Source organism: Mytilus edulis, chromosome 5 (genome assembly GCF_963676685.1).
Source record: "Mytilus edulis chromosome 5, xbMytEdul2.2, whole genome shotgun sequence".
Lineage (NCBI taxonomy): Eukaryota > Metazoa > Mollusca > Bivalvia > Mytilida > Mytilidae > Mytilus > Mytilus edulis.
Genome location: NC_092348.1, coordinates 66,799,831 through 66,824,650, shown reverse-complemented (window position 1 = coordinate 66,824,650; position 24,820 = coordinate 66,799,831). Strand labels below are relative to the sequence as shown.

The following is a 24,820-nucleotide window of genomic DNA, read 5'->3' as shown; positions in this document are numbered from 1 at the left end:
TGATTTGACAGGAGAGCGAAATAAACAAGGGGGGGGGGGGCAATTTTATCGAACCGCATTCCGGACTGTTAAGGCAAGCAGAAACGAACTTTGGGACATAGCGATGACAGAGGGACAATGGTAAAACTTAATGCCCTCTGTGCTACGGAGGGGGCAAAAAAAAATCGGACTATATAGTGTTTTACACAATCATTGACAGTAAAAACTTGTCTTACCCACTACAGTGGCGGATCCAGAACTTTTCATAATGGGGGGGCTCGATGACTGACCTAAGATGGGGCCCCCTTCAGTCATGCTTAAGTGATTCCCTATATAGTCTCATAAAATGGGGGGGGGGGGGGGGGGGCAGACCCCCTATCGCCTATGCACTAAACAACCCTAAAGACAATTTACCAATAAAGAGTTTTGAAATCTACAAGTTACAAATTGACAATTAACAAATGAAGCATTATGAAATTGCACAGTTACAAGTTACAAATTGACAATTTTCGAATTAAGCATTATGAATTTCACAGTAACAAGTTACAAATTAACAGTTTACGAATTTTAACAATTTAGAAATTACACAGTTACAAGTTACGAATTAAACAAATTACGAATTAAGAATTTTGACCTCGTTTGCGTTCCATAGATTCGTAGTGTAATTGATTTGTTCTGTGGTGTTGTTTTATTTTCTGATGACTTATGTACCGGTGCAGGGACAGTGGTAAAAATTTCATATAAGCCATTTTCTATGTTCTATTCACATTTTTTTAGTCCTGACGCCATCTAATTAATTATCGAGTTGGCCTCCGAATACTTCCGATGACCATATAAGTGAATGATATAAACATAAATAAAGATATAAATAGAAAAGAGAACTCGTGTAATTGCATTTTGCTATGTCTGTTTTATTTTATATTATAGATTAAAAATGTATGTTAATCATCGTTTTTACTTGTATAAGAATGAGTTTTTGTGGATCGAATAATTCAGTTAAATGATTTACCTTTGTTTCACTTTCAATGTTAACATTATTTTCCTTTAAACAATTATACACACACAATTCATGTGTTATCCATCACTCGCTAAGGGGTTAAATTGAAGTTCACATGAATACGGATTTAATGAAGTCGAATTATTCACTTGCAAGTGAATAATACATTATCAATGTTTCTTCGCTTATTTTGACAAAATTAACCCGTACTGGCTGCTAAAAGCGAATTATTATTTCACTATTTCACTTTCATTAATGATTGAACAAAAAATATTATATTTTTGATTTTTAATGTATCGCGTAGCTAGTGCCCCTTTGATGTACGTCATGTTGACGACAGACACGGTATATACCTTAATTCGTTCCGTCTAAAATACAGTTGTAGTTATTGTACGACATGTTGACGACAGACATGAATTGATTCCAACTTGCCTCCCCTTTTCAATTTTTTTGGTGAAGCATAAATTATCCTTTTTTTTACTTCCCTCGCCACCTGTTTTCCGCCCCACTCTTAATTCCCTCCAACCTAACCCCACTCATTTCCAGGCTTCGATTCCAGAATCGTGTCCACCTAGTGGCATCTTTGGGGGAGGGGGGTTTCGGGGATTTGAAACCTACTTTTTTGGACGATCAATGCATTTAAATGGGACATATGGTTGGACCCCCCCCTTACCGCGCCACACTATCTACTGGGTTGGGAACGCGATTATTGCATTACATACATACTGGTCTAAGCGACGGTGAAGGGGTATTTCATAATTATAAGCAAGTATGTTTTACAGAACTTGAGAAATGAATTGAGGGATGTAATGTACGAATCCCGGGGCGTAGCTGTGTCCTTCTGAAGTGCACGCCAACCACGGGGGGGGGGGGGGATTGCCCCCCCCCCCCCCCCCCGATTTGTTTTTTTGGCTAAACGCAAAATGGTGCGTTCTGAGGGCCTAAAATGTGTTTGAATAGCAAATTATAAAGACTGTATTTGATCATTTTTTATTGAGAAACATCCGCTGTAGCACTAGCAACGGGCATTGTTAGGAGAACACACAGTATTGTATCATTAGACGGTTTTGATTTGGCTTCAGTTAACAGTTTTTCGGATCAAATGCCATCAACAGACTTCTTTACTTTTATTTTCCACTTGTATTTTGTCTCTGATTTAAGTTAAACCTCTGATGCACACGGTGAATTATATTGTTTTAAAATCTTGCCAGCCCTAATAAACCAGCTTTTTAAGTTTTTTCCTTTTGTAGACAGTTGACGTTAAGCAAGACCAGTTTCAACAGAGTCGCTTCTAGCTATGGTACGAAACGTTATCAGGATTTTTTTACATAGAAGTGCAATTATAGGTAATTGGCCTAAAAGTAGATAAGCTCCAGCGGGAAGATTTTGAATTTGTTTCAGAAAGTTATTACAAGAGATATCTATAAAACGGGAAATATCTTTAGCACTAAGATTTACTATTTCAAGTAAAAACTGATGCAAAATTATTAATAACAATATATAGAAAAGAAATATTCCTTTGACCATCTAGATCAGATTTTCGAAATTTTCCGTTACCTGATGCATATTTCTTTTCTATATATTGTTATTAATAATTTTGCATTGGTGACAGATCTTTCATTGTCTTCGCACCTTTATACTCAGAACGATTCGGAGCATGATATATTGTATGGACACATAACTACAGTCAAGTACTGTATTTTACCTTATTTTGTCGTTAGGTTACTGTCTCATAGACGTATACCCTACATCAGCTTTTATTCATGTATATCTCACACAACGAATACGTGTCCTTCAGTAGGTCCAGTCTATAAAATTATATTAAAATTGAAAATTCGAGACATAAATAGATAAAACAATGTAAAATGGAAATAACTTTTAACGAATATGGATCAATATTATCTCAGCCATCCCACGATGATTCAATTTAAAAAGTGCTCTGCATTAATATTTAAAGTGAAAAAAGCTACTAATGTAGCGAACTCAATGATAAATCATATTTTCATAAGCATTTTCTTCGCATAGAAATTGTAAATCTACTACATCCAGCTGACGCACTTTAACTACATTTTGCAATTCTTTGCTTGAAAAAAAAAGGAAACGAATTTCACCATTTATTGTATTGTCAAAACATCCATTAAATATTACATTTGTAAACGGACAGTGAAAAGGGATTATTATAAGTTGCAATAACTTGTTTCCCAATCCACTTTAAATAAATACGCTTAAACTAAACCAAACGGACAAAAAGTTCAATAATTTTCAGAATATGCATTAGAAATATGTTTAAATGCTTTTTTATAAGACAAATGAATTTGATTTACTTTTAGATTTTTTATTATCTTTTTTTTCAAGATTTTTTATTATCTTAGATATCTATTCTTATGAAAATTTCACGGAGATAACATGTTTTAAAAGTCACCGTGATTCAAAGTGAATAATAATTAAAACCTTTGATACATTTTATCATTTTTAATTTAAAAAAAAATAAATATATATCTTATTTAAAAAAAAAAAATATATCTCATTTTAAAAAAAAAATATATATCTCATTTTAAAACAAATACATATATATCTTATTTAATTTTTTTTTTATATATATATCTTATTTAAAAAAAATATTTATTCAGTTTGACAAAAATTAAATATTTATTTATTTAAAAACATATTAAGTTTTTTTTTTATTTAGTTCGAAAAGTATATCCTAGTATTGAGATGGCATCTAAGATGACACTTACTTTATGGTTTCTTTATAACCGTCAAAGTTAGCGTTATGGTCCAAGGTTTCATTTTCCCGTCACGAAGACAATACAGGGTCGCACCTTACCCCTGGAATATACCGTGTATTCCAGACTTACCGTCGGGAAAATTAGAATTGTATATTCAGGTGGGTGACTTCATCCCAGAGTTGACAGGGACCTTTGAAATTATAAATACCAACATTACCAGAGATGGTCATCATTTCAATTATAGAAGACCACAAGAAAACATCAAGTTATATGTAAGTACTTTTTTGTTTTAATGATATCTATATTTATAGTGATAGAAAGGGAATTGTACTATTTTAATTAAGTACTGTTTTTGTTTTGAAAAGGTTATTTTAGTATTTATGTAGTTGTGGTTAATCCTTATTGGTGTTAAAACACGTAGTTGTAATGACTTAAACAAACAAGTTTTAATTACAAATAATTAAATTTAATAAAATAGTAAACCAAATTCTTTACAGAAAAAATGAATAACAAGGATCAGTTTCCAGTCCCGTTAGTTAAATAGTCCCAGATATATATGATCCTTATGGAGTAATAAATATTACCAATGTATTATAATAAAGAAAATGAAAAGATTTTTCTCTGGTTGAAAACGAAAATTAAATTGAAAATAAAACATTTTTTCCCAATATTTACTTAAGTTCAAACTATGAAAAAGATGGGATCTATATTCTTTATGGGAAATTTGTTATGGGGGTGTATATAAAGTTATATTAAGAGTATGTTGCCTTCTGAATGTTTTATTTCTTATTTGTGTCTTCGTGTATTCCACATCGCCCTTTAATTGAAAAAAAAGAAGCATTGGGGGATCTAGGGGGGGGGGGGGGTCCGGGGGTTGGAACCCCCTTTTTTGGCAGACCAATGCATTTGAATCGGAGCATATAGCTGGAACCCCCCCCCTTTACTCTGAGATGGGACCCCCTTTTTAAAATGACTGGATCCGCCCCTGAGAAGTTTATAGAATATATTTGACTTAGTGTAGACAATGCATAACTTGTCAGAGCCGGAGAACGTTCGAGAAATAATATCCTTTTATTACAAAGATTCATTTTACAGTTTAGTTCATTGTCGAATATCCTTGATCAATGAATAATAATCAAATTTTTATCAAGTAGGATATGTATTTTTTTTTTGGCACGAAGAACCACTTTGCACTTTTAGCAATTGTTTTCGTTACTATTTGATCATCATTTTATTAGAACACATATTGATTTATATCTTTAGTTAAAAAAAGAGTTTTCCAAAATAAATGTTTTTTTTCCAAAAATGAATTTGGAGTTTTTGTCCGTGAATTTTTATCTTTGTCTTGTGACTTTCCGTCCTACAAGTTCCGTGATTAAAAACTGATTAGTATGCATGAATCTGTCAAATTGAATTGTAGACTCTTTAACATAAAATTGTTCAAATTTTGAGATACTGAAGCGAACAGGAAGTTCTATAAATGTGAAATATTTTGTTTAAAAAGTTTCACGCTTAAATTTTGACTTCAAATTAAAGAACACAATGCTTTGAATTTAACATGATTTCACGAAGCTGTTTAAACGTATAAAGGAGATACACAACAAACAGAACTTTGATAGGTGAATTAATGTAAATGTCTCTATCTATTTTCGTTCTTTATTTATGTTATCTGTCAAATTGAATTGTAGACCCCTCTTTAACATAAAATTGTTCAAATTTTGAGATACTGAAGCGAACAGGAAGTTCTATAAATGTGAAATAATTTGTTTAAAAAGTTTTACACTTAAATTTTAACTTTTTAAATTAAAGAACACAATGCTTTTACACAACAAATAGAACTTTGATAGGTGAATTACTGTAAATGTCTCTATCTACTACGTTCTTTATGTAATTGTAATGAAACAGTTATCTACGGAAGCGTATTAGCGCCACACATTTTTTTTTAATTTTTCTTCCTATGTTTGCGTTAAACGCAAACCTTTGCGTTATAACGCAAATATATTGATTTCAATTATTCATTAAGTTTTGTATATATGTCCGTCTGTCATTCATTTTGGATGTGATTTACTAGTAGATAAAAAAAGAAACATACATACAAGGCCAAATCATTATAATAAATATGCATAGGAATAATGGAATAATTGAAGTGCAATTATACATAAATTAAGACTGATTTGTGCATCAGAAAAGTAAATAATTTAACAAGAAAATATATATAGTTTAGTATATAGTCATATTAAAATTGTCATACAATTGTGAAACCAACCTCCAAGTCAAATAGACAAAATGATCTTTCTGCTTTAAAATGAATTATTAATAAGGAAACATTTTTTTTTAAATCTCAGAATATGATCAAGATTCTTTGATAGAAAGTCATTGAATTTTCATTTCAATATAATGAAGTATTTTTAAGATGCTTGGGTAGCAATTTGAATAGAGAGAACATAATTTAATTTTATTAATAAAACATCTTCATTCTATACATTTATTGCCAAAGGGTAGCTTGTTTGAATCTAACCTACTTTACACAGTTCTCAAACGAGAGCTTACTTTGGTTCAGTATATTTATATTCGGTTATAGCTATATTACCAGGATTGATTTTTTTCTTAGGTATAACCTCAATTTACTCAATTTTCTTTGTAATATATATACTAGTAGAAACATGGATATCGTTTTTGGGGACCTTTATAGTTTGTTGTTCAGTGTGAGCCAATGCTCCGTGTTGAAGACCGTTATTCGGCCTATGATGGTTTACTTTTACGAATAGTGACTTAGATGGAGAGTTTTCTTATTGGAACTCATACCACATCTTCTTATATTATTCTGCTCATTATTAGTCATTGATATGATCTAATTATTCAAGCATTTTACTTTGCAATTATTACAAAGGTGATAAATTTTAATATATACAGCCTCCTCCATTAATAACTACGGTTTCCTTTGGATTTTGAATAAGAAATAAGATAAAACAAATGTTTGCGTTATAACGCAAAACTGGATTTTAGAATTTTATACGTACGAGTCCTGCTTTCCCCCCTTCAGTGTGAGCCAAAATTCTGACATTTTATTACTTGACAAAGTTATTGTTATCATTACTTACCGATTCACTTATCAGATATGAAAAAAAACATATGAATGATTTGTAACAATATTTGACGATATAATAAAATTGCAACCGACACACTAGCAAATAAATAATAATATGCCTCACAATTACATTTAAATTGTTCCTAATAAAAAAGTTTTCACTTCTATTTTTCATTATTTATAACCAGAACAGATCTTTCAAAAAAAAATCAAAAAATCATTAGAATTATATTTTTTTTTATAATATCAGCATTCTATAAAGTCCAAGAGAGTCTTAATGGTTCACAATATACGAGCGAGATTCTGATATTTTATTTCAAAATTGTGTCTCATAGACTTCTTTTAATGCATAAAATGTGTTTTTTTTTCATGAACAAACTAAGCGAATTTTGGCAATTTTGAACGACTCAGTCTCGTACCTTGAAAACTAGTGAACCATACTTTTAATCATTTTGTTTTAAAAAGTATAGTAAAATTATCATTTTGGAAAAGTATAAGAAAATTCTGTCTTTTTTTCTATATCCCTGATTTACCTTAATTTTTTATTTTGTAACTTTTAAAAATCATTTTTTTCTAATTTATAATTAGTTCCTATTATTCCCTATTTATAATTTTAATTATCCTTTTTTCTGTATTATTGATATAGTATTTTTATTCAGTAACCCCATCACCATCCAAACAATAGATTTTTTGATCTTCAGTTTTTAGGTTTCAAGTGTCAGATAGTAAGTGTTCCGTGTCATTTTCCATATGGTCCGTGGTATCAGCCCAAAACCCATATCAAGCCCTCTGGCTTGTTGTGGAAGTCAAAGTCTGATACCAAGGCCAATATGGAAAATGACATGTAATAATCTATAAATATTACTAGACTTCTGCTTACATTTGATACTATCATAAAATCACTCCTGAAAGGACCTATGTTGTATAACTTTCCGTCCATCTGTTTGTATTTAAAATTTATACTATCAAATAACCATGTTAATTTATTGTATATGTCTCTGTGCCATTGTACTTTGTTTTACGAGAATAAAGATATGTATATACTGTTAAAAAAAGTTTCATAGGTCTTCTGGAAACGAATCATGTGCGAAATATATATCTTTAGATATACAAATAAAAAGTGTGGACACAGATCAGTGTGGATTGCAATTGTTGAATTTTGTTAGTATGTTTGACAGCGTTTTCCCCACTAACTTCATGTATTGGTTTTGCCCCACCAGATGTTATCATATGTATAAATATTATAAAGAATAATTAATGGTCTTTTATGATCAACTTCCTTTTAGATTCTGTATTTAAACATAATTTGATCCATGTTACCACAAAAATTAACACCGTACTAAGCTACAAGGCAAAGTGGGAATGAAAATGCTTTAATTTGATAGAATAAATTAAGGGATGTTGTTTAATCTGAAATTGAATATTGTAAAATTATGTCGAGGGGGTGATTAAATTGTGTGGAACTGGATTATATATTTATGTTGTTACGGATAAAGTACTTGTATTCTAATATAATTCTATAAAACCATAAACCCTATGGTAAACTTTAAGTTAGAGACCCACTTATTCGGCGCCCTATATTTATGTCTGTAAGTTGTTAAGGTACGATAAGTTAAGATTGCCTCAATCAATGTATCTTTTATAAACAATTTAAATATATCATGGTGTTTTTTTCGCATTTGTTTATGTTCAGATTGCAATAAGAATTACCATAGAAGTATGCTCTGCTACCTAAATTGAATCACATGGTCAAAATTGAAGTAAAATCTTTTTAGTTATCACTAACTTTGAAAATTTTTTTTTTTTTTTTTTTGTCATAGAGTTTCAACAAAAATTGATTTTTAGGGACACCCTGCTTTTTCAAAATGATACTGGTGTAAAACTTTCTTTTGTGCTCTAATTATTTTCTGAATTAAGATGATAAGTATACACATTTAATTTGATAACTGGATAAATATTTTGTCAGTAAATATGTTTCACTTCTAAAAAACATTCTCGGTTTAAGAACATATATCTGAATTATATCTCGTAGAATTCCTTACATAAGTACTCCTCAAACATGTATCGCTTTATTTGTAACGATTTTAATTGTAGGTTTCTATATTGCACGAAGAACCCTTTCCGTAAATTATGTTTCCTAGCAAATAAATGGAAACGCTTTGATTATACTGGGAAAAGGGGAAAAGGAATATTAATAATAATAAAAAAAAAAAAAAAAAAAAAAAAAAAAAAAAAAAAAAAAAAAAAAACCCAGAATTTTGTTTCAATAACGAAACCTTTATGTTTTTCTGAAATCACACGATGTTAGAAATCGAAGAAAAGGTGTCTTAAAACATTTATTTAGGATTGATAATTGTTTATTTCATCTCAAATTATATTCATAGACTGTTTCATTAAGTCGTTAATTTGACCGAGAACAAATGCATGTAAAAAAAAAAAAGAATGTTAAAAGTGGTTCTTCCTTTTGCGTGACAATTTTTCCAAATATGTTGATCTGGATCGGGTTAACAGACTAGAGATTTATTATGTGCTTAAAATGAATTGAAATACGTATGGTCTTCTATGTTAAGAGTAGGCCCTATATTTTTGATGCCATGGTAAATGTTTGACGAAAGTTTTGTCATTTTCCTCTATTCAATTTAAATATTCAATAAAAATATACACTGTACCTACTTTTAGGAATAAATTTGGTCAACATTGGTCTAAACATTTAAGACATTAATATTGGATAGTTCTATCCAATGCAATGGAAACCCATACTTTTTGTTTCAAATTCAAAACTAAGGTGAAACATCTTGAATTTGTTCCCTTCATACGTGTGTTTTGATTTTGGGTTACCATCTTTGGAAATAATTAATTTTAATCATATTATAATTTTTGTCAGAAATAGTCATATTTTGACCGTCTCGTCTGGAATTTTGTTTGCATTATTTATCATTTCGCAACTCAATTTTTGGTATTTTAAAATCACAATAAATAAGGAAATTTGTCTTGACCAACTTCGAAGCCAAACATGTGGCTGCGAAAACTTACTTGATAATAACAGAAGTTGGCTTGAGGTATAGGGGAGGGTTGAAATCTCACAATTTGACAAAACAACGTTTAACCCTGCCACATTTTGCGCCTGTCCCATGTCCGAAATCCTCAGGCCTTTGTTTTTCTTGTATGCTTTTTAATTAAATTTTAGTTCATTTATATGTTTTGGAGTTAAGTGTAACGTCCATTTTTCATTTAACTAGTACACATGTTGTTTCGAGTCCAGCTGAAGCTTACGCCAGTTTGAGATATTTTCAGCTGCTCTTTGGTCGATTTGTTGTCTCTTCACACATTCCCCATTTTCATTCTCAATTTTAAATGTGACAAATAACGATATTCAACTTCATTTAGCAAAAGTGTAAGTATACTCGTAATGCATACGTGAAATCCGATGCCTCGTGCATGGGGGATTTGACATATCGCAGCTTCCAACAAAAACTCCATAAGGGGTTGCGCTTTCAATTATTTTTATCCTCTTTTCAACGAACTTGTAATTTCTAGAAGCCGTCCAAATTTCCTACTCTTCGCACCTCGACCTATCTTGCAGAACCTACCTAATGCGTATTTGGTCTCATCTCAAAATATTCATGAAATATTTGCCACCATAAATTAAGAAATCAATAACACAATTTTATGTGTACAATATAAAAAAACAAGGATAGATAGGATTTTTAATCAAAATTTTTACCATATAAAGCACCTTCCATTAACAAATAAAATTGGTAAGATCTTATAAAAAATACGAAGATGTGGAATAAATTGCAAATGAGACAAAATAACGTAGATGTTAGCACCTATAGATCGCAATCGATCGTCAACAATGACCAAAACCCATAAAGCAAAGCGATACAAAAGGCCCCGATTAGTTCACTTTTGTAAATATAAAATGAAAAAAATAGCAATGTCAGTAATCTTTCTGGTATAATTAATATAGTAGTGTCCTGAAAAAGATTGATTAGATAATTGCTTACTGTTCAAAGGGTGATGTGCAATATACGCTTTGTTTGTATTAAAAGTTCTTCGGGTGCGAGTTCTTGCATGATAAATGCTCCTATATGGTCGATATTTTCAAATGTGTTCGGCATAAGTTATGATAACGTAAGATTTTATATTATAGTTGATAATGACTACTGCTTAACAGAGTAGCAAGGCAACAATGAACAAACGCATAGAACCAGTCCATCTTATCCACTTAGCATTTATTTTTTGCTCATCAGCATGCTTTGCGGTTGGTGTTTTTCTCATTGTTGAAGTTTGTACGGTTATATATTGTTGGTACATCTTCTACGTCTTGTAGTCATTGGTCCACGAGCTTTGACATAACGACAGTCGTACCACGTTATCCTATTTTCTGTAACGATTATTTTACATTTTCAGATACACTACTAAATACTACTATCCAAAAGATTTATGATGGATCCCAGTTTTGCATTCTGCAGTTACTATCCTGACATATATCAACAGTCATACACAAATCCAGCTTCATCACCATATAGGTAAGTTATTTCAATATCTAACAATTTGTCTGTGAAATGTTGAAGAATCAATTTAGTAAAAAATTTTGGTTCTTATACATTCTTGTCTATAAAATATTATATTTGGGCGTTTATGATGAAGGTCAACCCAGAAAAGCGCTTCGGCCACGTGTATCTATTAAACGTGTTGTTTTGATTTTTTAGTCTGTATAAAAAAGCAACTAAGTTTATACAATCGTGTACAGTTATATAAGAGTGTATTCACGTATACTGTTTATGAACTACCATATTTATTATTCTAGACGTCTCAAGTAAATCTTAAATTGACTAGATAGTAATCGTCAAACTAATTTTTTAAAATCAATTTAAGTAAGATCATACTGTAACCTTTTGACAACCTACAGCACACACTGAAATTATATACAAAATTAAAAAGAACAAAAAACAATTCATATATTCTGTCTTTCTATAGAGTCCAGCATTTATCAATAGACGTTTACTTTACAATTCCTATGCCGTGTTGAGCGATAAAAAACTTGGCTAATGCCGCATCATTCTTAATGTGCCTTTATATGCAAGTCAAGAGCTGATTTTCAGTGGTCTTCGTTGGTAGCCAGTTGGCTGAGATATATTTTGGTTTCCTTCTTTAGAAAATTGTTTTTATTGGAAATTATACCAACGTTTCTACTTTATCGCATAGCTAACATGTCTTCGTCAACTTGAATAATTATTTCTCGTAAAAATATCATGGATTTAATTTTCGGGCCGTGTCAACGAAGCTGTCCTAGGACTAAGACATGTCTTACGATGATCTTAGGACACGTCTTAGTCCCAAGTCGGGTTAACGAAAGTCTCCTTAAATAAGACATGTCCTAAATTTGGTCCTAAATTTAGGTGTCTTAGGATAGTCCCAAAGGTTACATCGTCCTAAAACGTAATAAAAACAACAAATATGGCATAAACTCAATACTAAAAATACTAATACAATATTAAACTATCAATTAGATAAAATTAATAAAAAAAATATTGTTTAATGTTTGTTAAAGATTTAATTGTATTATATTAAATTATTTCGTGATGTCTTTTTTGAAGCCTAAACAATACTATCATCATAAGCAACATATTTTCAAATATGGGAACAAGTTTGCTTCTTTTTTTACTTATCCTGATTCGATACATGTAATGAAATCGAGTGGACCTAAGGACAAAAATAGTTTATGTACTAAAATTGCAGCACGAATATCACAAAGTGTGCATTTTGCTTTTTCCATTTTATATTTTCTTTTTTGGTGGGGTGGTGACATTGATTCCAATACACTATAATTTGCACTAACTGTCACGGATGCTTAAATTGTGTGATTTAATGTCCAATACATTTTATAAATGTTGCTATATATATGCATATAATTTTATTTACTTCATTAATCTTTATAGAGTGCAAAACTACTACAAACGTCTTTCTTTCTTCAAACTCCAATTTTAAATCGATTGGTTGATTGGTTGTTTTATTTTTTGTTGACTGCTTGCTGAGATCGGTCTAGTGGATACTATGTCATGCGCGTAAATCTCAACAGTATATGCACGTGAACAATTGCTTGTAAGAATACATCCGTCGTAAAATGATTAAACCTTACACAACCCACGCTATACAACACCTCCTATTTTTTTTAGACAACAAAAATGTCAATTCTTTTACCGTTACATTCGTGATACGCAACAATGTTCCAGCAAAAAACTCGGAATGGAGTAAATTTATCAAAAATGCGTTTTAGCATAATCATCCAGGCTTTGTGTTTTATTTGTTTTAAATGTTGCAGTGCAAAATTAAAACGGACTTTTTTTTTAAAATCTGCTAATCAGAACCAGAAATGTGCTCGGTAATAGGTTCCTGTATATCTTCGCAATAAGTTTTTTTTATCGCTACCTGTGCATTTTACCTTTGATCTTTTTTTGTGATAATTTTCATATCATGCTACTGGTATTATCATTATCGTTTGTTTTTCTTTGCAGCACTGCATATGTAGCACAGGACAGCAATGACTATGAGGCAATCTTTCCAAACAGATATACAGAGTCAAGGTTAATAATAAAGATATAATTTTATATTAAGGATATTGACTGGTCGAAACATCCTGAAAGTTATATTCTATTTCCGTATACCATTCAATATTTATGAGTGTACCCCTCCTAAATTAAACGAAACAAAACCCGACAACAAACAAATGAAACACTCGATTTAACTCGTTATTTCATTGTTGAAGCATAAAAATGTGTATACAGCAATAAAAAAACAACATCAAAACAAAAGGACTAGTCAATATACGGCATTCACCAGTGACAAATGTCGGAACACCGTCTTAATCTTAATGAGTCTAAGCAAGCTGTAAAACAGACATTTAGTTATAATTACATTAGATGTATGTTTCATTATAATACTTTATTCTGATTAGCTAACAGCACATCACGTGTTATTCCGTAAGCAATTGTGTCACTCAATAAAACTTTTCATTCATGATAACACGTGGTCCCACAATAAAGTGCACAGGTGAATTAAATAAAAACAATATAAAATTCGTTTTTTTCTTGATCATAGCTAAAAAAATGTAATTATAAGTATTGAATGCTTCTTTTTGTAACTTTATAGGGTTGTAAAAGCGTTGACCGTGCGTACATTTTTAGAATGAAGCGCTTCCGCGCTTCATACAAAATGTACTTCGGTCAACGCTTTTACACCCCAATAAATTTACAAAAAGAAGCATTCAATTCTTAAATGAAAACATCCCAGTATAGAATCTAGAAGTAGAAGTTCTAAATGCCCAAGTTACATGTCTTTATAATTGTCAGGTCAATAACTTTATAAAAAGAATTGACGGTATTTACACCAATAAACTAGAGATTTAACCATTCACTGCTGCTGGTGTCCTCATTCGGTAATATTTTCAAGACACCCTCAACCAAAACGAATTATTCTCTTCGGAGGCTTTACTTTGAAGCTGGGAACAGTATATCTTACATATATATGTTCCTGTTTGAAGTTATCATTATTTAGATTTTTTACGTTTTGGAGCTTTTATGAAATTTGGCAGATAAACATCATTATATTGCTATCCTAAATTATGGGGAAAAATCATATATTATTCCAATTCATAAATCAGGAGACAAATATGATTTAAATAACTATAGAGGAATTGCTTTAATGAGCTGTTTGTCAAAAGTATTTAGTGCATTGTTAAATAATAGACTAAATAACCTTATTGAATCCAAATATAACCACTCACAGTTTGGATTTCGAGAGAATCATAGAACTTCTGATAGCTTATTTATTCTTAAATCTATTATAAATAAATAACTTCATAAAAATAAACGAAAATATGTATCTGCTTCATAGACTTAAAAAAAACCTTTGACTCTCTTTGGCGGCTAGGACTAATGTATAAATTGTGTAAACTAGGAGTTCAATCATACTCTTGGTTCTTACAAACATAAGAACTCAGAGTCTAGACATTTTATTACAGATAAAGGTGTAAGTCGAGGAGATTCTTAAAGCTCCACTTTATTTAACATTTTAATTAATGACTTGAGTCAGTTATTTGAAAAGCAAAACTGTACCCCTGTAAAACTTATAAATCCAGACATAGGAAGTCTCCTATTTGCAGATGATTTAATCATATTATCAGAGCGAAAACGGTATGCAAAATAGCTTAAATAATCTCTCAGAGTATTGTGATAAATGACAATTAACAGTTAGTACAAAAAAATCTAAAACCATGATACTACAAAATAACCCAAGTAAAATAAATAAACACTTTTTGAAATTTAAAGGAAATTACCTTGAAAAAGTATATGAATATAAATACCTTGGATGTGTTTAAACATCTAATGGCAGTCTCACTAGTTGTAGTTCAGCTGATCTTGCAAAGAATGCAAGAAAGATTTTATTTGCTATTAACTCCTACTCATCAGGCTTTAGACAACTTCCCGTGTGAGTGTTTCGCAACCTTTTTGGAACTTTGATCAAACATATTCTAACCTATAATAGTGAAATGTTACATGGACATTTATATTCAATTTTATAGAGCTAAACTCCGAGCTAACAGAAATAGCTCAACACCAGATGAAAAAAACCCAGCTACATTCTATTAAACAAGTACTGGGGACAAAAAGAAGCTCAACAAATCTAGCTGTTAGAAACTTTCATAAAAACCCAAAATATGATGTATAGTACCTATGTAGATTAAATAATGAAAATCTTAACCCACTTCTTAATGAAGCCTTTACATTAACTAAACATATAGATGCTAAGGGAACATCCTCTTGGTATACTTTTGCAAAAAATGTGTCACAAAACAGAAATATTGACATTCATCTTATTGAGGAAACTAAAACTTTAAAGCAGACTGAACAGCTAAAGCCCCAATTAAAGAAAGGTTATAACATCTCTCATCAAACTCTTATTGATTATAAAATAAATAACTTAAACGAAAATAATAAAATATATCTATATAAATTTCTTAAATCTAATATAAATGACTAAATGAAATAGAAGAAGAAAGAAAATTGTTAACCAAATTTAGAATAAGCGACTGTTGTCTCTTAATAGAAACTGGACGATGTACAAAAATACCACGAAATGAAAGAAAATGTAAAATATGTAATATCTTAGACGATGAATTCCATTTTTTCTTTAACTGTAAAATTAATAAAAATAAAAGAGAAATCTTTTTAAAATATTATATACAAAAATGTGTAAATCTTAATACACTTAATTTTACCGATAAACTCGTGATTATACTAAATCCATCAACACCAAATGATGTAAAAGCAGTTGTTTCTCTGATTAAAGAGTCATTAGAACTGAGGAAAGGAGACCAAACTGTTTTTATCATATCTATTATAATTTTGTCGAGTTTTTTGTCTATGTATTTGCCATAACCAAAAGTGGGTTTTGTTTGTTTTGCAAATTAAGAATTATTACTATTATTAAAAAAAGAAACTCATTGGAATTTATTGAGTAACAGTAATTTTTTGGTAATGATTTAAAAAAAACCCGATAAGGTTGAATTGCCAATGAGACACATATCCAATAGAAACCAAAAATGACACAGGAATTAACAGTTATAGCGCACCGTACGGCTTTCAACAATGAACAAAGCCCATACCGCATAATCAGAAATAAAGACCCCCATATATGCTTCCTTGACTGATATATAAAATCATAGTTCTACATTTCTAACAACCAGAAATTGTCTGAAGTATAAAAAAAGAAATCTTCCACTTACAAAACTGACAGAAACATATGTAAATAACTCTGGTCCAGGATCCCCCCGCATTGATTTAGACAAACCCGATTGGTATTTGAATCATGAAAAAATAGAAGGCTACAAAATCCGAACCGAATTATACTCGATTTTGCTATGTGAACGAAAATACATGTATATATAAAATAATAGTAAAAACTTCAAAAAAGTCCTTTTTACTTTTTGAAGTAAAATAAAGAAAAATAGGGGTAATTAATAAACTGGAACCCGCTTGTATTACGTTTAAATTAACCAATTCGTCAGCCGAGAATCAGCTTCTAAATATATCATATTAATCCCACGGAACAAAAGAGATTAGAAAGTAATGCTTCTATTTGATCGTTCTTTCTTTAAATGTTTTATTTCGTGTGATCCTAAACAGACCAAAGCTAGTATGAATGTTTTAAAGGGGCGTTACCTTCGGATTCGACCAAAAATTTAAAAGACTATTTATGCTTACCTTTAAAAAACCGAAATAAAGACATTCTATTTCGCTATAAGCAGTCAGTTTGAATAAATTTTGTCAGCTAAAGTAAGCTCGAAAACATCACAAGTCAATATCAACTCATTTATATCTGTAATTATACAACCTTTTATTTTTACATTTTTACTGTTCACTCATCTGAAAGAAAAGTATGTCAACATCGAAAATTGAAACAAGAGAGACACTAGGAATATCATGTTTTGATAAACAACAAAAATCATTGCTAAACAGGCAAAACAATGACTAACGTAAATATCACTTATCCATCTCATTACACTAAATCAAACAGACCAAGACACATCCGATTTCACACACTCACTATCTATTCATACTTTTAATTCAGTGGTTGTCGTTTGTTTATGTGTTACATATTTGTTTTTCGTTCATTTATTTACATAAATAAGGCCGTTATTTTCTCGTTTGAATTGTTTAACATTGTCTTATCGGGGCCTTTTATAGCTGACTATGCGGTATGGGCTTTGCTCATTCGTGAAGGCCGTACGGTGACCTATAGTTGTTAATGTCTGTGTCATTTTGGTCTTTTGTGGATAGTTGTCTCATTGGCAATCGTACCACATCTTCTTTTTTATATTTTAACTTCCGTTTATTTTGGGTTTAATGATCGTCTGCAGTCTTTGGAGACTATTATGAAGAATATTAGTTGGCGTCTGGTCGAATGTTGATACGTTATAGCTATCCCATACATTGTAAATTATTTCTTTTCAACTTTTTGTTATTTGTTTATACGTGTGATAGGGTCATATAAGGGCTTCTAATTATAGACTGGTTCAAATAGTTTATTCGCCATTTGATTGGGGACCTATTTGAATTTTCCTTGGAGTTCAGTATTTTTGTGATTTTACTTTAGACCAAGAAAGTATGTAACTCTGCAGAACGTTAACAAATATCATAAGCAATTTTACAAATGTTATATAGCATAATTAAACACAAGACTTAGTATGAATTAACACATAAATTACAGTATTTAAACACTATTATGATTTTAAAAAATCCCGATTAAGAAACTCAAGACTCAGAATCGCACACTTGTTTCTATCCGAAAGCTACAAATAATATAAACCTCGCAAGGAAAACCGCAAGACATAGTCACTAGAAAATTAGTACAAACTAACCAATGAATACCATCGAAAATTACAAGTTCTACACGCAACGTGACAATTTAATCTACTCACTGTACTGGTTTCAGTGCGTAATAAATACGATATAAAAGAATTTGGGTAAAACCGGTGGATATAATGGCTAATGCCTCTTAAACACATTTCTGGACAAACAGGTCAAATTCAATTTTTTTTGTCTCTGGTCAAAGTCAAAATTTTGGGTCTCTTAGTGATATCTTTCTTAAATTTTGTTTGTTTACTTGTTATGATATTAGTACATCTTGAAAAATCTGTTAGGTTAAAACACAACGTCCATAAAACACAGGTCCAGTCATATTCCAGTGGCGATCCAAGGGGGGGGGGGGGGGTCCGGGGGTTGGAAACCCCCCTTTTTTGGCCGATCAATGCATTTGAATGGGAGCATATAGTTGGAACCCCCCCCTTTACCCTGGGTTGGGAACCCCCCTTTTTTAAAATGGCTGGATCCGCCACTGTATTCTAACGACTAACATTTACCATTTTGCTCCTTAATCATTTTCTTTTTAAATTTTTTTTTTTATTAAGCCAAACTAGATTATCCATTAAAAACAGTTCCAGTTCGATTTTAACCTCTTACTAGTACCATTAAACGTTCTGTTCCTTGGTTTTCTCATTTGTATATTTTTAATAACTACCAAACTCCTTGGGTCATAGAATACGAATAAGTTAAATTTTGACATCGTGGACATTTTCTGTCATTCAAGAGTTATGATACGGGCGGCTGTAGATCAGATGACTAGATAATTATACATAGAAATGTTTAATGAGTATTTTGTATTTAATTTTGACCTGTAAAATAATGACCCATCTTTTTTCATTTCAGTCAGCTTATGAAAAGTTCAAAGCGTACAGCCAGTCCTTCAGATGGCAAAGCACCTAAGAAGCCCAGAGTATATCAACGCTATCCTAAGCCACCTTATTCCTACGTGGGTATGATCATCACAGCTATAGAGACCAGACCAGATAAAAGCATCACCTTATCAGAGCTTACAGCTAGTCTCAAGGTCATGTTTGATTTTTTCCGTGGTCCATACACAGGTTGGAAAGATTCCATTCGCCATACCCTCTCCAGCAGTCCATGTTTTATAAAGACAGAAGAAAAGCGCAAGACCACTTGCTTATGGATCGCCGACCTCACCACAGCACCGTCTAATGTCTTCAAACGTCAAGATACTAGGGTAAAAGATGAGAAAGAGTCATGGGCTCCAACACTACATGAGCAACTCAACATACCAGAAATCGTCCTACCCAGCGCAGAATGTCGTCTTCTAGCAACAGATTTCCATGATACTTCATCAGTCATCAAACCAGTTATTCACAAGTCACCAGATTTCAACTTCAGCATAGACAACATCCTTACCAACGTCGACCGTCCATCTGTTGAGAATGACGACGACTCTAGACGACGACTGAGCTTTAGCTCTGATTCACCAGTATTTACCACCAAGAGCATCAAACTCCGTCGTAACTCCAAGAAATCTACTCACAAACAGTTGTCTAAACTTATCGCCGAGCAGTCCGCCGCATGGGGTATAAGCCAAGACCAAGCTATAGAAAATCTTAGTTTCCTCTGCAAGAGCATTCCATCTGCACTTCAACAACTATCAAGTACATCTTCTGCACCATCTCCTGTAGCAACAGCTTCGTCACCAGATAGTTACTACCTGCCATCCCCATTGTCAGTTATAAACTCGTCCGACACAGTTACGTCATCATATTCACCAGTCACGCCTATCTCTCCATCCAACCAATCTGTCTCCAGCAACTCAGCATCTGTAAGTCAGCATCATCCGCAACCAACATTTACTATGTTACAAGGACCTTCCTTCTACCAACATGACACCAGCTATGCTCCTTCATCGTTCTACGCACACCAGAATCAAGCTACGTTTAACTACAGTGACTACCATAATGCTTACTATCAGCAGTATACAGACTTTCATTCTTACCATCAGTCACCCGCTTACCATGTTGATACTAGCAGCCAATCAATACAGCCTCTGAATCTGTCATCTACAAGTTTATCATCAGCGTCATCGCCATCCTCATCTGATACGTCATAAATATCAATGTGTGTTGAAAACACTTGTTTTTGTCGGACAATCGTTATATTGGGTTTTATTATCTGAAAAAGTCTGTTTTACTTTTGATTATTTTGTTTTTAAAGATTTGCATTTCTTAATAGATTTTTAAGGATGAATTTGCATACATGTATATCAAAACTAGTGCATTCCATACATTTACTATATTACTAACTTTAGTGGAGAAATGCTTCTAATATGTTTTTATGTAAAAGATCAGAAAAAGTAATTTATGTTAAAGTAAAGGACTTTTGAATGTCAAAGAATTTTTTTTTAAGTTGTCTGTGTAAAAGAAAAGAACTCATAAGTTACTTATGTCATTAAAAAAGAAGTTTTTTATTATCTAGGTAAAAGAGAAATGAGTTACTAGTTACTTATTTTATAGAAAAAGTAGTTATATATTATCTATATAAAAAGGAAAGAATTTTTTAGTTATCTATGAAAAGGGGAAAAAAAGTTATAAGTTATTTATGTCTTAAAAGTTATATTTGTAACGGAAGTTATATTTGTAACGGAAGTTATATTTGTAACGGAAGTTATATTCCTTTGAAAGAAAAAAGAAGTTTCATATGTTATTGTTGTTAAAGATTAAATTATTATGTACATAATAAACTATTTATTTGAAATATTAGTCTTTATTGTGAGTTAAACGACCAGTTCAACAAACACATAAAAACATTGTTTGGTTGCTGTCGACATACTCTGCGAGTTTCACTTTATTCTGTTTTAGAATCAATTGAATTGAAAATGCAATACTGTCACAAATTATATAAACACACTCAAGAGCAAATTCTAAGAAAATCGGAATTCAATTGTTAAATGAAGACAAACGAAAAACGACAACGTCTACAAGACGTTACATTAAAAACTGAGCAATACAAACCCGACTTAAAAATAAGGCTGATCTGAGTTGCTCCGGACAGGTTAGCCGATCTTACTACACATTGGGGATTTCAATGACGAAAGAGTATTGTTGTCAAATGCTACATACTTTAATGATTATGTATTTATATTACTTAAAAACAGTGATGATTTATTAATATAGGAATGAAAATGGCTAACACAAAAACCTCGTGACATATAACATATCGTTTGGATATCGCAGTTTTTGAAAATTTAATACAAAACACAAGTTATTTCCTTTTTCCTTTTTCGATATTAAAATTTTGAAAAATTTATAATGAAAAACTTTATTATGTACATAAGAATCTATTTATTTGCCGACTGTTTTGAGATAATTGAGAAAAGAAAATGAAAAATAAATTCAGTTTCGACTGAATAATAATAATAAATATATTTTGAATATTCAAAAAGGAAAAAGGAAACAGGGACCAACTTGTGTCTGTTAAATTTAATTGTATTGAAATCATTTGGATATTTATTTACTGAACGTTTATATATTCGGACTTTTATTCAGTTTGTGAGTTAATCGCCCCGGTTTACACATCAATAACCTCTTGAAAAAATGTGTTTAATCCTATAATGTTCCTGTCCTAAGTCTGGAGCCTGTAATTCAGTGGTTGTCGCTTGTTGATTTGTTACATATTTGTTTTTTGTTCCTTGTACATAAATTTGGCCGTTCGTTCGTCGTGTTTTAATTTTTACAAATACATTTCATGAATGCGACATGAACTTTGCTCATTGTTGAAGGCCGAACTTTGACCTACAGCTTAATGAAAATAATTTTGTTTAAGGCATACAGTATAAATGGAGAACGAAAATATTAGATGTATGACTTTATTTATTTGTTGATATTGTCTTTGTTGAACTATCTGTCAGTAACTGCGAGTATTCTCAGATCTGTACTTGTAGTGTTTTTTTGTTGTTGTGGGGGTACCCGGCCACGTGCACTCTGTTTTTGTTTGATGTATCCATCTGATGGATTAAGACTTTTTCAACTGATTTTTATAGTTCGTTCTAATGTTGTACTGTTATACCACTGTCCCAGGTTAAGGGGATTGTTGAGACCGTGCGAATATGTTTGACCCCGACACATTCTGTATGTTTGCGCCTGTCACAAGTCTGGAGCCTGTAATTCAGCAGTTTTCGGTTGTTGCTGTGTTACATATTTACTTTTCGTTCATTTATTTCATACTTTCCTCGAAGGTAACTATCAGTATTCATTACAGCCATGCTGTTTACTATTACTGTTCTGGACCAATTCGTCTCTTAAATGTTTTGGCTTCATTTTGGGTTTAAACTTTAGGACTTGGGTATAAAATGGTTTAAATGATAGTTTAAAATCCCTACTTAAAGTAAGACATTTCCCCACTTTATTTAACTTCTGTATGGTTGTACAACTAACTGCCATAATATTAGAATATTTATTGTGTATTTTGGCATGAAATAAATATGATTATTGAGGTATTATTTCTTTAAGACTTCCTTTCCTAGAATGCTGGCTTATACTTGCCCAAATCATTATCCGGCCAAGTATTAGCTTTGTCCTCTCAGAGAATTGTCCGTTATGTCGGTTGTTGTAGACACTTGTCCCCTAGTGTGACAAGGTGTCCAGGGCAGAACTGGTCTTAACTGTTTATGTAAAGAACCTGGGTTTATTTGGTATTTCGTGGCTGCGCTAGCATTAAGTAAAAAGGTATCCGGAAAACGTTACTTTTACTTGAATGTTAGATCAGTCCGTTCACATTTTATTAATTTGGCCGTTCGTTTTCTCGTTTTAATTATTACAAATACATTTAATGCGACATGAACTTTGCTCATTATTGAAGGCCGAACATTGATCTACAGCTGTTTATTTCTGTTTGTGGTTTCATGTAGGCGACATTGTTTCGTACGCTCGACACCAAACGTATAGGAGGCAAAAAGTAAAAGAAATCGGAATTAAAAGGGGAGGGGAGGGGAGGGAGTAAGGTCGTAGTTCTTCAAATTCAATAGTCTGAGTTCAAAGGTAACTTTATCCTTTTAAAAGACAATGCAACTTTAATAATAGTCCTACAATGACTGTAGGTGTATATTTTTTCATGTGTGCGTCGTGCTTTGCGTCATGGATTTCTTTTCATTACGATACGAGATTACATAAGAGAAAATTGACACCGGTAACCAATATATCATTTAATCTAAATGAAATTTGAAAGTTGCATAGTCTTGAGGTAAAAGTGACCTTTGATATCAAACCGACGGTCTTTAAAGTATTACACTCCTTACTTACGAAAATTTTTAATTTTTGCCTCCTATTTGTTTGATGTCGAGCGTACGAGACATTGTCGCCTACACATATGTCGTGTTTACCGAACATAGTATAATTAATATGGTATCTTCTGTACTATTAAACGAGAAGACCTCATTTTGTGTGTCGCTTCTCTTCCTTCCACAGTAAATCAATCATCATGCCTCTGTGTCCTATAGGTAACATGCATAGTCGCATTTCTTATGATTATTCAGATTGAGATATTTTGGGAGATAAACGACAAAAAAAGAGTCCGGATATGATTCTGTCATCGGACTGACTTTTAGACATAGATAAGACTTCCGGTTTGAAACTTGCACAAATACAAGCAATGGTATGATAGATAACAACAATGAAAAATAAATAAGCCAACCAGAGCGTTCTTCATATCATGGTGTTTAGATCGCAAGAACCACAACTATTATACCTCTTTATAGAGAACAATAATTTTTCGCGTCTTTCTACATGTAAACTACGATTATACTACTTTAATATATAGAGACTCTCTGTATTCTCTCTACTGCTTTCTTTGAATGTTTACTATTTAAGGGGTCATACCACTTGCATATATATTAAAATAAGTAAAACATATTCAACTTCATCTTAAACTACCTCGATCAAAAACTTTAACCGGAAGCGTGACAGACGGACGTACGGACGACCGAACGAACGAACGCACGGATGCACAGATTAGAAAACATAATGCCCATAAATGGGGCATAAAAATTTATTGTTGAAAGGTAAAATAGTGATTTGGCAAAAATGAAAGTAAGGTAGAGATTAGAGGCAGGCAGGACCTTTTTCGAGGCGTCGGGATTGGTGTTTTTAAGCTCGGGATTTGGGGATTGATCCTTACGGGATCCGGGAATATATTTTTCGATTTCGGGATTTCGGGATGAGGACCCCTCCGACCACCCCTCAAATAAGCCTTAGTCGGTCTTAGTCATTTATACATCTTCATATCCTACCATTGGCATGTAAATAAGGCCCTCTAAAGAAAAAGCACTGATAGAATTGTCATAGAAGCATATTTTATTAGACTAATAATGGTCTATATATAAGCAGTTACATTTATTTCATGTTTGAAACGGTGCAAATTTTTACTTTGATTTGACTTAAAATTACCAAAAGAAGCATTGTAGCAAAGGAGAAGACTAATTGTGGTCTGAAGCCAGACACACGAAAATAATTGAATTTAACAGAAAGGAAACAAATATCGGACTTTGGAAAAAGGGAGAGGGAAAAAGGGAGAGAGCTTTTGATACCTTTTATGAAATTCTCCATACATAATATCTTTTACAAAAAATCAT

At 31.9% G+C, this 24,820-nt stretch overlaps 1 protein-coding gene across 1 annotated transcript; it reads left to right on the top strand.

Annotated features, from left to right (window-relative positions):
* Positions 1-11,181: 11,181 nt before the first annotated feature.
* Positions 11,182-20,400, top strand: LOC139522490 (forkhead box protein H1-like). The gene is made up of 3 exons (XM_071315991.1): positions 11,182-11,325; positions 13,315-13,383; positions 19,066-20,400. The coding sequence occupies exons 1-3, from the start codon at positions 11,240-11,242 to the stop codon at positions 20,303-20,305; spliced, it is 1,395 nt and encodes a 464-aa protein (XP_071172092.1). The 5' UTR covers positions 11,182-11,239; the 3' UTR covers positions 20,306-20,400.
* Positions 20,401-24,820: the final 4,420 nt, after the last annotated feature.

What these genes read in the sequence shown, in the direction of transcription:
- LOC139522490 (XM_071315991.1), top strand. Translation starts at nt 11,240, where the DNA reads ATGATGGATCCCAGTTTTGCATTCTGCAGTTACTATCCTGACATATAT. An exon ending in CCAGCTTCATCACCATATAG is followed by an intron (nt 11,326 to 13,314) that starts GTAAGTTATTTC and finishes TTTTCTTTGCAG; the next exon opens with CACTGCATATGTAGCACAGG. An exon ending in AACAGATATACAGAGTCAAG is followed by an intron (nt 13,384 to 19,065) that starts GTTAATAATAAA and finishes TTTTCATTTCAG; the next exon opens with TCAGCTTATGAAAAGTTCAA.